Below are 13,835 nucleotides of genomic sequence, written 5' to 3'. Positions count from 1 at the left end.
AAATGGCTGAATGGGGGAAATTACCAATTGAAGCCTTTAAAGTTAAGGTGATATTTATGGATTTGAGTCCATTTAGTCAAGAAGTGAAATTCAATTCATCAGTTGAAAATTGCCCATTGTTCTCCTTTTAATTTCATGAAGTGAATTTCAGGTATCACTTCCTGAATTGATTGGGTTGAAAATGAAAACCAAATTGACCCCAACTGTGGTAGAAACCTACTAAACACACTGTATTTATTGACATGCTGATGGCAGCCAGACGGACGGGTAGGAGAGGTGAGTCAGAGAAAGTGGAGAACCAACACAAAACACTAGCTCAGGAGTGGCAGACCGACATTTACAGTCTCTTCACTCTATCCAGCTCGTTAACAATCAGAGAAATTTCAAAAATTCCCAAAAACAATTAAACAATGGATAGAGGACTATGTTTTGCACATTTTGATGGCGACGAAATATCACCAATTTTCAGTGCGGCCCTCCAGACCTCATTGAATACTGACGACAAGAAGTGGCCCCTGCACTAGCTTTTTAACTGTCACGTAGGTATAAAGCACTACTGGACACTTATCTCATGTCCTCTCTTTTCTACAGGGCAGCCCTCACCGGTAGCAGTTTGTGGTTCTCCGGTAGAGAACTAGCCAGTCGTTCCAGTCCATCGTAATCCTCCAGCATGTAGTAACACTCTGCCAGCCTCTCCTGGTTGCGCCCCTGAAGGTAGTATTGGACCGCATTCACCCTGGAGAGGAACATTGGCAACAAAGCATTTGCAGACTACAATACTAGTACACTCACACGATTTTATGAAACCACAAGTGTCAAATTTTAAATGTCAACATGAGAGACAAAATGCTGAGGGAAAGGATCCTGGCAGACCACTGGACTATGTTCTGTTATCTAGAATCACAGGTGCAAGGACGGCCTCCTGAGTGGTGCAGCGTTCTGAGGCACTGCATCACAGTGCTTGAAGCGTCACTACAGACCCGGGTTGGATCCCAGGCTGTGTCACAACCGGCCGTGACCGGGAGTCCCATAGGGCGGCGCACAATTGGCTCAGCGTCGTCCGGGTTAGGGGAGGGTTTCTAGTGAATCCTTGTGGCGACGCCGGGCGCCTGCAGGCTGACTTAGGTCGTCAGTTGAACAGTATTTCCCCCAACAGATGGCTTCCAGGTTAAGCGAGCGGGTGTTAAGAAATGCAGTTTGGCGGGTCATGTTTCGGAGGACGCATGACCCAACCTTTGTCTCTCCAGAGGCCCGTTGGGGAGTTGCAGCGATGAGACAAGATTGCAATTGGATATCATGAAATTGGGGAGAAAAAGGGGGTAAAATATCATTCACCATCTTGAAATATAAATACTGAAAGGCCCGTACCACTTCTGTCGGTCTGCAAAGTAGTCCCCGATGGCATTGTACGCCTGCTCCAGCAGTGCATCATCACAGTCACCTGATCCCGTCTTCAGGAGCTGCAGGACACGGAACCAGTCCCCCAGCTTAATCCTCAGGCTGATAGCCAGGTCTCTAAAGAGAAAGAGATGTTATCTGTCGTTAGCTGTAAGGTACGGCATCCATATTAGGAGAGCATCACACGTCCATGGAAGTTAAGTCAATAGTGAAAAACTTCAACACCATTTTACCAACTTGTGAACATTGCGTTAACATTCTAAAACATAACAAAAAGTAACAGCAAAACAAGGGTATCCTTTATTGTTTAGTGTCTTCAATACTTAGCATAAGCCATACAGGTAAAGCACAACATCCTACATGACATCCAACACCCTACCTGCGATCCATGTCCAGGTACATTCTCTCGGCCTCCTCGAACCTGCCGAAGTAGGCCGCCACCTCGGCCTGTTTCATGGCTTCGCTCTGCAGGTTGCCCAGGCTCTTGACGAACTCGATGCCCTGGTAGTCCTTACAGCGGACAAAAGCCTGCTCAGCCGTCTTCAGGTCCAGCTTCTGGAGGGCCGCCTCGGCCAACAGGCGCCTGGGAGTAGATCAATAGCAAGACTATGAAGACTATAATTTTGTGAAATGTCTCTTGAGAAGGTTCAGAACATTTATACAGGCTCACTATATGTGATTAGGGTTGTAAAATTCAGTAACTCACCCAAAATCCACATGTTCACCAGAAATAGTGGTTAGAGGAATCCGAATTCGCTCCTGATTCTGGGAATCTTCCAACCACGATTACTGTAATTTTGCAACCCTACATGCAAATGCAATACAATCATAACCTGTGGTATACCAACAAAACCCCTCCTGAAAAAACACACATTTTGAAAATAGTCCACACTTTAGTGTTGTCACACAGTTGAAGTCGGAAGTTTACATACACCTTAGCTAAATACATTTAAACTCTGTTTTTCACATTTCCTGACATTTACTCATAGTAAAAATTCATTGTCTTAGGTCAGTTAGGATCACCACTTTATTTTTAGAATGTGAAATGTCAGAATAATAGTAGAGAGAATGATTTATTTCAGCTTTTATTTCTTTCATCACATTCCCAGTGGGTCAGAAGTTTACATACACTCAATTAGTATTTGGTAGCATTGCCTTTAAATTGTTTAACTTGGGGTCAAATGTTTCGGGTTGCCTTCCACAAGCTTCCCACAATAAGTTGGGTGAATTTTGGCCCAATCCTCCTGACAGAGAGTCAGGTTTGTAGGATCCTTGCTCGCACACGCTTTTTCAGTTCTGCCGACAAATTTTCTATAGGATGAGGTCAGAGCTTTGTGATGGCCACTCCAATACCTTGACTTTGTTGTCCTTAAGCCATTTTGCAACAACTTTGGAAGTATGCTTGGGGTCATTGTGGATTTGGAAAACCCATTTGTGACCAAGCATTAACTTCCTGACTGAAGTCTTGAGATGTTGCTTCAATATATCCACATATTTTTCCTTTCTCGTGATGCCATCTATTTTGTGAAGTGCACCAGTCCCTCCTGCAGCAAATCACCCCCACAACATGATGCTGCCACCCCCGTGTTTCACGGTTGGGATGGTGTTCTTCGGCTTGCAAGCGTCCCCTTTTTCCTCCAAACTTAACGATGGTCATTATGGCCAAATAGTTCTATTTTTGTTTCAACAGAGGACATTTCTCCAAAAAGTATGATATTTGTCCCCATGTGAAGTTGCAAACCGTAGTCTGGCTTTTTTATGGCGGTTTTGGAGCAGTGGCTTCTTCCTTGCTGAGCGGCCTTTCAGGTTATGTCGATATAGGACTTGTTTTACTGTGGATATAGATACTTTTGTACCTGTTTCCTTCAGCATCTTCACAAGGTCCTTTGCTGTTGTTCTGGGATTGATTTTCACTTTTCGCACCAAAGTACGTTCATCTCTAGGAGATAGAACGCGTCTCCTTCCTGAGCGGTATGACGGCTGCGTGGTCCCATGGTACTTGCGTACTATTGTTTGTACAGATGAACGTGGTACCTTCAGGCGTTTGGAAATTGCTCCCAAGGATGAACCAGACTTGTGGAGGTCTACAATTTTTCTGAGGTCTTGGCTGATTTCTTTTGATTTTCTCATGATGTCAAGCAAAGAGGCACAGAGTTTGAAGGTAGGCCTTGAAATACATCCACAGGTACACCTCCAATTGACTCAAATTATGTCAATTAGCCTATCAGAAGCTTCTAAAGCCATGACATAATTTTCGGTAATTTTCCAATCTGTTTAAAGGCACAGTCAACTTAGTGTATGTAAACTTCGGACCCACTGGAATTGTGATACAGTGAATTATAAGTGAAATAATCTGTTTTTTTACTTTACTAAATTACTTGTGTCATGCACAAAGTAGATGTCCTAACTGACTTGCCAAAACTAGTTTGTTAACAAGAAATTTGTGGAGTGGTTGAAAAACTAGTTTTAATGACTCCAATCTAACTGTATGTAAACTTCCGAATTCAACTGTATGTCACAATAAGACTCTAGCTCCAGAGTGGCGCAGCTGTCTAACACGGAACCAAAACTGGCTGCGCACGTGTGCCATCATGCGTCATCGTGCATAAATTTATTTTGTCCCCTACACCAAATGTGATCACGACACGCAGGTTAAAATATCAAAACAAACTCTGAAACAATGACATTAATTTTGGGACAGGTCGAAAGCATTAAACATGTATGGCAATTTAGCTAGTTAGCTTGCACTTGCTAGCTAATTTGTCCTATTTAGCTAGCTTACTGTTGCTAGCTAATTTGTCCTGGGATATAAACATTGAGTTGTTATTTTACCTGAAATGCACAAGGTATTCTACTCCGACAATTAATCCACACATAAAATGGCCAAACGAATCGTTTCTAGTCATCTCTTCTCCTTCCAGGCTTTTTCATCTTTGAACTTATATGGTGATTGGGATCTACACTTTTACCACGACAACCGGCAAAACATTTCGACTTTCAATCACCCACGTGGGTATAACCAATGAGGAGATGGCACGTGGGTACCTTCTTCTATAAACCAATGAGGAGATGGGAGAGGCAGGACTTTCAGCGCGATCTGCGTCAGAAATAGAAAGGAGTTCTATTTTAGCCCTTGGCATCGCAGGCGCTCGTTGGCGCGCACAAGCAGTGTGGGTGCAATAATTGAATAACATGGATTTCTAAATTTATTTTGCGTTGCTCGCACACGTGACGTGTCCGGTCTGGTCAGCATGTAAGGCACTGAATCTCAGTACTAGAGGCATCACACCTGGTTCGATTCCAGGCTGTATAATAACCGTCCGTGATTGGGAGTCCCATAGGGCGGCGCACAATTGGCCCAGCATCGTCCGGGTTTGGCCGGTGTAGGCCGTCATTGTAAATAAGAATTTGTACTTAACTGACTTGCCTAGTTAAATAAATGTAAAATAAAAATAAAAAATGACAATGGTGGAAAATGGTGGAGTGTCCTGAATCAGACTGGGGGTGTTGGGGTGGAGTGTTCTGAATCAGACTGGAGTGTCGGGGTGGAGTGTTCTGAATCAGACTGGGGGTGTTGGGGTGGAGTGTTCTGAATCAGACTGGAGTGTCGGGGTGGAGTGTTCTGAATCAGACTGGGGTGGAGTGTTGTGAATCAGACTGGAGTGGAGTGTTGTGAATCAGACTGGGGTGGAGTGTTGTGAATCAGACTGGGGATATTGGGGTGGAGTGTTCTGAATCAGACTGGAGTGTTGGGGTGGAGTGTTCTGAATCAGACTGGGGATATTGGGGTGGAGTGTTCTGAATCAGACTGGAGTGTTGGGGTGGAGTGTTCTGAATCAGACTGGGGATATTGGGGTGGAGTGTTGTGAATCAGACAGGGATGAAGTGTTCTGAATCAGACTGGGGATATTGGGGTGAAGTGTTCTGAATCAGACTGAAGTGTCGGGGTGGAGTGTTCTGAATCAGACTGGGGTGGAGTGTTCTGAATCAGACTGGGGTGTCGGGGTGGAGTGTTCTGAATCAGACTGGAGTGTCGGGGTGGAGTGTTGTGAATCAGACTGGGGTGGAGTGTTGTGAATCAGACTGGGGTGGAGTGTTGTGAATCAGACTGGGGTGGAGTGTTCTGAATCAGACAGGGGTGGAGTGTTCTGAATCAGACAGGGGTGGAGTGTTCTGAATCAGACAGGGATGAAGTGTTGTGAATCAGACTGGGGTGGAGTGTTGTGAATCAGACTGGGGTGGAGTGTTGTGAATCAGACTGGGGTGGAGTGTTGTGAATCAGACTGGGGTGGAGTGTTGTGAATCAGACTGGGGTGGAGTGTTCTGAATCAGACTGGGGTGGAGTGTTCTGAATCAGACTGGGGTGGAGTGTTCTGAATCAGACAGGGATGAAGTGTTGTGAATCAGACAGGGATGAAGTGTTGTGAATCAGACTGGGGATATTGGGGTGCAGTGTTCTGAATCAGACTGGGGGTGTCGGGGTGGGATTTTTTTTTTGTGCGTGTGTGTGTGTTCGTGCGTGCGTGCGTGCGTGCGCGTGCGTGCGAGTGACGAAGGTTGTTCTTACAACTTTTGCTACACCTGAACTTCTGATCCTGAAAATGACTAGCTACCTTTGGTATGCGTCTTGTACACGGAGCACCTTAGAAATGGAACATTTGCGGGCAATACAGGCATGTCAAAATATCTGTGGCACATCAGGTCTCTACCACTACACCTTGTTCAGTCAATCAAAGGGACTTCTCACCCCTGACAGGTTGGTTTCAGCACCAAGGGGCGGAAAGGGACATTTCTTCCCCAAAGTTCCCAAATTCCTCGAGTCGGTGTGAAAAATGACACGGGGAGCCGAAGTCCTCTTTCAACCAGAATCCTTTTAGCTGAGTACTACCAAAACAGCGAGATAAATCAACCATACTCCGTCGCGCCAGCGTGGGGATTCTCCCACATAACCAGATGAATATTAGCCTTTGATAAAAAAGGACAGTGATGCTTTCAACCTGTATCAGGGATGGAAAGCCCAGGCTCACCTCAAATTATGTTCTTCAAATACGAGCATACAACTAAACTGAAAATGTGACTAGGACTGATATTTTAAGAATAGGCCAAATCTCCTTCTGTAAAATCTCTGTGTTGTAAGACATTCCACATGCCACAGTTTCTCCTCTGTTTGTTCTTTGAGGAGAACATCATTAAAGAGACCATAAACTTGTAAAAAGCATTGAGTTCCCACCTTCTGACGTCACTAGGTCCTGCAAATATCTTTTGACCCCCGACCCAACCGTCTTTGTGGCACGTTTTCTGAGCAAACTGATGCTTGCTGGGTGTGAGCGCCTACTGGAAAGGCTGCAAAGGCTCAGGGTAGACATTGATGTCAATACAAGAGTCCATTCAAACTGGGTAAGAATGGAGGACTGACTGACAGAATAGATTCTTGAAAGGCCTTAATGAGACAGTTCACTCCAATATCAAATGATAAGTCATTTTCAGACTTTAAAAGTAGTCTAATGTCAAGAAGAATCACAAGCCAACAATCGTGTAGATCGAGCTGCATGCCTCAGAACCAAATTAAACACATTTAAAAAAAACTGGATATTGTGTTTATCTTTTCCATCCATTTTGGATTGAGGCATATAGCTGGATGTACACATCAGATGGCCAGGTCAGCATATAGCTGGATGTACACATCAGATGGCCAGGGACCTGGAATTATCTCAACAGAAGACAACTTATGAGGTGTTCTGAAAGCATCTGACAAACTATCATTTTGGAGTGAACTGTCCCTTTAAGTGGCTCATTGACATGCAGGGTTACTGTCTATGTAACCTTGTCCGCAGGCTTTTGCCCAAAGGGGGCAGGGAACAAGATGACTGTCCCATGTATTTACCAGAGTCTGGGGTGAGGGTTGTCTTCGATGAACTGGGAGGCGTCCTCGATGCCCACTTTCTCGATCAGCGCGCGGCTGTCGCGGAGGGAGCGGATCTCAAAGTTGATGAGGTAATCCTTGTTCGGCCTCTCCGGATCCTAAGAGGAAATCTGGGATCACTCCACATTCCCATTGCATCATGGGTATTACGGACCTTTTGGCATCCGACTCCATTAAGCAAAGTATACTTTACATAACTAACAGAAATAGACACGTCTTTGCTGTTGTTGTGCACATTCATTTGTGTTCTGCTGTATGTATGTATTCCAATAGCCTGTATGTATTCCAATAGCAATAGTAAACATATGTTCCCATACAGCTAACTGCCTAACTTTGTTTGCTGTCATATTACCGGTATTACGAAAAGTGTGACTTTTGCATATGAAGAAAAGAAGGTTACCTTCATGATTTCATCTAGCAGGACCGATTTGATTTCCAGGTCTTCAAAGTTGCAAATGTATCCAGACGTTTGAATGGGTTCCTGATTCATATGGAATATTAAAATTATGAGAAATTGTATGTCAAAAAAACAAACACAGCAGAGTGAAGGAAAAGCAGCCAACAAGTGCTCAGCCTATGTGGGAACTCCTTCAAGACTGTTGGAAAAGCATTCCAGGTGAAGCAGGTTGAGAGAATGCCAAGAGTGTGCAAAGCTTTCATCAAGACAAAGGGTGGCTATTTTGACGAATCTCAAATGTAAAATATATTTTGATTTGTTTAACACTGTTTTGGTTACTACATGATTCCATATGTGTTATTTCATAGTTTTGATGTCTTCTACAAATGTAGAAAATAGTAAAAATAAAGAAAAACCCTGGAATGAGTAGGTGTGTCCAAACTTTTGACTGGTACTGTATGTCAGAGGGACACACCTCTGGGTCCAGGTTCCTGAACACGTACATCCTGGTCTTTTCCATCATGGCAAACAGATCAGGGTTGTCATTGGCCCACTGCATGTCCCAGACGTCCTTACGCTCAAACTTGGAGGGGTCGCCTGTCCCCGCCTGGCTTCCAGAGTCATCATCCGAAGACGAACGCACCTCCAGGTCCAAAAACGTCAGCACTCCCGAAATGTCAATAATCGCCAGGCGGCTAAAGAAAAACATGGGTTTTTATCAATACAAGATTTTACAATATATATATATATTTTTTAAAATAACGTCACTTTGTTTCTGCATGAAGTTCACCAAACAGCTTTCAGACCAGGTAATAACTGTTCAGATGGTTCATAGCAATGCTATGTCGGTTGTACTTCTGTACTGCAAGCAATAAGCTTCATTGTTATAAACTCTTATCAAGATCTGCTACTGAAACACCACGTATGGTGTAATATTACAGTAACCAGCCAACAGTTCTGACCTGGAGGTACAGTTGAGTGAGAGCTGGTAGGCCCGGTAGTTTAAGGAGTATTTCTGCACCAGAGCGACGTTAGGGAGGCTGTATTTGTGGATGGTACCAGACTCACGGCCCTTTGATCAAAAACAGACAAACACGGTAAAAAAAAAAACATTTCCAAACTGAACTTTTCTGACCCTTGATAAACTGATGAACTTAATACTTATTTAAAATCCTGAGAGAAATACCTACCACAATCAGTGTCTTGTCTGTTGCTGTGGTGCAACAAATGGGGTCTCGTGTTGCCTAAAACAGAAAAGGAAAATATATGAGGCAATGGGATAAGAATTAACGATTTCCATGCAACTTTATTGAATGTATTTTTGATAGCTCTATCTTGGAGTTTTAACAGGCATTGTAACCGAGGGTGACATATTCAGCTTGTGTTAACAAAGTGGGTGTTGTGTGCTTCTAAAAATGCAACTCACAGTGAAGGCCTTGGCAAAGTCCAGGGGGCCCTCAGTGGTCCCAGATGGACTATCATCAATATGATAAACCCTACAGAGAGAGACAGAGAAAATCCCCTGTATTAACATTAACAGCAGACAAATACATTTCTTCAGTGAAAACAATGTACTGAGCAAATGTCAAATTGGCTTTTTAACAAATTATCGTACGACAGACCACGTATTCACCCTGCACACCCTAATTAACAAACAAACAAACCAAAACAAAGGCAAAGTCTTCTCATGCTTTGTTGATTTCAAAAAAGCCGAATTAATTTGGCATGAGGGTCTGCTATACAAATTGATGGAAAGTGGTGTTGGGGGTAAAACATACGACATTATAAAAGCTGTGTGCGGTTAAAATTGGGGAAAAACACATGTCTTCCCACAGGGCTGTGGGGTGAGACAGAGATGCAGCTTAAGCCCCGCCCTCTTCAACATATATATCAACGAATTGGCGATGGCACTAGAACAGTCTGCACCACCCGGCCTCACCCTACTAGAATCTGAAGTGAAATGTGTACTGTTTGCTGATGATCTGGTGCTTCTGTCACCAACCAAGGACGGCCTACAGCAGCAGCTAGATCTTCTGCACAGATTCTGACAGACCTGGGCCCTGACAGTAAATCTCAGTAAGACCAAAATAATGGTGTTCCAAAAAAAGTCCAGTCGCCAGGACCACAAGTACAAATTCCATCTAGACATCGTTGCCCTAGAGCACACAAAAAACTATACATACCTTGGCCTAAACATCAGCGCCACAGGTAACTTCCACAAAGCTGTGAACGTTCAGAGAGGCAAGAAGGGCCTTCTATACCATCAAAAGGAATATAAAATTCAACATACCAATTAGGATCTGGCTAAAAATACTTGAATCCGTTATAGAACCCATTGCCCTTTATGGTTGTAAGGTCTGGGGTCCGCTCACCAACCAAGAATTCACAAAATGGGACAAACACCAAATTGAGACTCTGCATGCAAAAATATCCTCTGCGTACAACGTAAAACCCAAAATAATGCATGTAGAGCAGAATTAGGCCGATACCTGCTAATTATCAAAATCCAGAAAAGAGACGTTAAATTCTACAACCACCTAAAAATAAGTGATTCCCAAACCTTCCATAACAAAGCCATCACCTACAGAGAGATGAACCCGGAGAAGAGTACCCTAAGCAAACACAAACTGACCCCACAGAGCCCCAGGACAGAAACACAATTAGACCCAACCAAATCATGATAAAACAAAAAGATAATTACTTGACACATTGGAAAAAAATTACAAAAAAAACAGCAAACTAGAATGCTATTTGGCCCTAAACAGAGAGTACACAGTGGCAGAATACCTGACCACTGTGACTGACCCAAACTTAAGGAAAACTTTGTGACTATGTACAGACTCAGTGAGCATAGCCTTGCTATTGAGAAAGGCTGCCGTAGGCAGACCTGAGGTGGAAACTGAGCTGCACTTCCTAACCTCTTGCCAAATGTATGACTATATCAGAGACACATATTTCCTTCAGATTACACAGATCCACAAAGAACTTGAAAACTAACCCAATTTTGATAAACTCCCAAATCTACTGGGTGAAATACCAGTGTGCCATCACAGCAGCAAGATTTGTGACCTGTTGCCACAAGAAAAGGTGCAACCAGTGAAGGACAAGCACCATTGTAAATACAACCCATATATAGGTTTATTTATTGTCCCTTTTGTACTTTAACCATTTGCACATCGTTACAACACTGTATATACATAATATGACATTTGTAATGTCTTTATTATTTTGTAACTCTGTGAGTGTAATGTTTACCATTCATTTTTATTGTTCATTTCACTTTTGCATATTATCTACTTCACTTGCTTTGGCAATGTTAACATATGTTTCCCATGCCAATAAAGCCCCTTGAATTTAATCGACAGACAGACATGTCAAGAAAGAGAGAGACAGACAGACAGACAGACAGACAGACAGAGACTGTCAGACAGAGTGAGTGAGTGAGTGAGTGAGTGAGTGAGTGAGTGAGTGAGTGAGTGAGTGAGTGAGTGAGTGAGTGAGTGAGTGAGTGAGTGAGTGAGTGAGTGAGTGAGTGAGTGAGTGAGTGAGTGAGTGAGTGAGTGAGTGAGTGACAGGGAGAGACCGACAGAAAGGGAGAGAAAGAGAGACAGACAGGAAGAGAAAGGCAGACAAAGAAAGACAGCTAGACAGAGACAGACAGGATGCGAAAGAGACTGCGAAAGAGACTGCCAGACAGACATAGACAGAGATGGGGAGGGTCAGAGAGACAGACAGACAGGGAGAGAAAGAGAGAAACAGCCAGACAGAAATGGGCGGGTTCAGGAAGATATTGTGGTGCAGAGATGGGAGAGAGGGCGTTGGGTGGGCAGAGACAGACAGCAAGAGAGAGAGACAGAGAGTGAGAGAGAGAGAGCATATTAGACTTTCCTTCAAGCTGATGTGTTGGCATGCAGACAGGAACATCCCTGGCAGGACAGTAGGTCCTATTCTTGCCTGTCTGTCTGAGGTCAGTATCACTGACTCACTGGTCAACCCGCTGTCTACTGGTTCAGGCAGATGAATGGACATTTTTCATATCAATGTCAACACCTTGCACAGGATCAAACAAGCCAGAGACTAGGGCGGCAGGTAGCCTAGCGGTTAGAGAGGGGAGCCAGCAACCGGAGGGTTACCAGTTCGAATCCCGGGTCTGACCAGAAAAATCTGTCGGGAAGTGAGCTGGAAATCCAAGATGCCATTGCCTGCCGTGCAAAGGTACTTAACCTCCACAACAAGTTCTTCGTGAGTGCACAGTCCGGCAGTCCTCCACTCCGACCTGTACAGAGCCTTGCAAAAGTATTCATCCCCCTTGGCGTTTTTCCTATTTTGTTGCATTACAACCTGTAACTTAAATGGATTTTTATTTGGATTTCATGTAATGGACATCCACAAAATAGTCCAAAGTGATGAAGTGAAATGGAAGAAATGACTTGTTTAAATAAATGTAAAAAAATATGTCATACGGAAAAGTGGTCTGTGCATATGTATTCACCCCCTTTGCTATGAAGCCCCTAAATAAGATCTGGTGCAACCAATTACCTTCAGAAGTCACATAATTAGTTAAATAAAGTCCACCTGTGTGCAATCTAAGTGTCACATGATCTCAGTATATATACACCTGTTCTGAAAGGCCCCAGAGTCTGCAACACCACTAAGCAAGGGGTACCATGAAGACCAAGGAGCTCCCGAAACAGGTCAGGGACAAAGTTGTGGAGAAGTACAGATCAGGGTTGGGTTATAAAAAAATATCAGAAACGTTGAACATCCCACGGAGCACCATTAAATCCATTATTAAAAAATGGAAAGAATATGGCACCACAACAAACCTGCCAAGAGAAGGCCGCCCACCAAAACTCACAGACCAGGCAAGGAGGGCATTAATCAGAGAGGCAACAAAGAGACCAAAGATAACCCTGAAGGAACTGCAAAGCTCCACAGCAGAGATTGGAGTATCTGTCCATAGGACCACTTTAAACACTACACTCCACAGAGCTGGGCTTTACAGAAGAGTGGCTAGAAAAAAGCCATTGCTTAAAGAAAAAAAATGTGGTGTTCGCCAAAGGGCATGTGGGAGACACTCCAAACATATGGAACAAGGTACTCTGGTCAAGTGAGACCAAAATGTAGCTTTTTGGCCATCAATGAAAGACCTCAATCCAATTGAGAATCTGTGGTATGACTTAAAGATTGCTGTACGCCAGCGGAACCCATCCAACTTGAAGGAGCTGGAGCAGTTTTGCCTTGAAGAATGCGCAAAAATCCCAGTGGCTAGATGTGCCAAGCTTATTGTGTAAATCATGTTGTATAAATCAAATGATACAAACCCCTAAAAAAATCTATTTTAATTCCAGGTTGTAAAGCAACAAAATAGGAAAAAGGTCAAGGGGGATGAATACGTTCGCAAGACACTGTATGTCTTTCAGAGGGGTTGGGATTAAGCAGAAGTCAAAATTTGGTTGGACCTTGTGTACAATTCACAAATAAAGTGATTTTCTACACCAGCATTGCTTGCTGTCTGGGGTTTTAGGCTGGGTTTCTGTATAGCATTTTGTGACATCAGCTGATGTAAGGGCTTTATAAATACATTTGATTGATTGATCTAAATCTTAAACATCTTCTGACCCCCCCAAAAATCTGCAAAACTCACTTGTTTCATGATATTAGTGCCACAGGCCAAATCAACAGTTCAGAATAACGTCATGTCGAGGGGTGGTTCCGTTCAGTTTATTTGGTTTCATTCTGGATATTTTCTCATAAATGACAGAAGATCTTATTCTGGTTTGTTGCTCTTGTGCAAGGTGTCTGAACTGTGCCACCTGGACTTCCTGGATAGAAACAGAATCAATAGAGCTGACATGATTCCATAATCTATCCTCTGAACAGGCCCGGTACCGGCAGCACTCACCTCTCCCTACCCTCCTTCCTGGGTCTGGACACCTGGTTGATCTCCATGGCAGTTAGCTTCTTGGCCACGCGGTACTGCCAGGTGTAGAAAGCCTCCTTGGACGCAGCGATCACATGGGTCTTAGTCATGGTCACGAACAGAGGATCTGTCGAGGTGACATGGTCCAAGGTTATTTCAGCAAACTAAGGATCCTAAATTCAATCAAAATCTGT

General features: G+C 43.7%; 1 protein-coding gene across 1 annotated transcript in view; it reads right to left on the bottom strand.

Moving 5' to 3' along the window:
- The window catches only part of wdr35 (WD repeat domain 35), a 59,145-nt gene that overhangs the window by 14,198 nt on the left and 31,112 nt on the right, over positions 1–13,835 (bottom strand). Inside the window, exons 12-21 of the mRNA XM_039009250.1 lie at positions 13,624–13,768; positions 9,145–9,214; positions 8,909–8,962; positions 8,681–8,790; positions 8,194–8,413; positions 7,722–7,802; positions 7,283–7,419; positions 1,778–1,981; positions 1,369–1,515; positions 604–736 (exon numbers count right to left, since the gene is read on the bottom strand). Of these exons, the coding sequence (XP_038865178.1) occupies positions 604–736; positions 1,369–1,515; positions 1,778–1,981; positions 7,283–7,419; positions 7,722–7,802; positions 8,194–8,413; positions 8,681–8,790; positions 8,909–8,962; positions 9,145–9,214; positions 13,624–13,768 (1,301 nt within the window). The remainder of the gene's footprint in view (positions 1–603; positions 737–1,368; positions 1,516–1,777; positions 1,982–7,282; positions 7,420–7,721; positions 7,803–8,193; positions 8,414–8,680; positions 8,791–8,908; positions 8,963–9,144; positions 9,215–13,623; positions 13,769–13,835) is intronic.

The sequence above is a fragment of the Salvelinus namaycush genome, chromosome 15, assembly GCF_016432855.1.
Source record: "Salvelinus namaycush isolate Seneca chromosome 15, SaNama_1.0, whole genome shotgun sequence".
Classification (NCBI taxonomy): Eukaryota; Metazoa; Chordata; class Actinopteri; order Salmoniformes; family Salmonidae; genus Salvelinus; species Salvelinus namaycush.
Note: the sequence above shows the minus strand (reverse complement) of the source record. Positions and strands in the feature narration are given on the sequence as shown.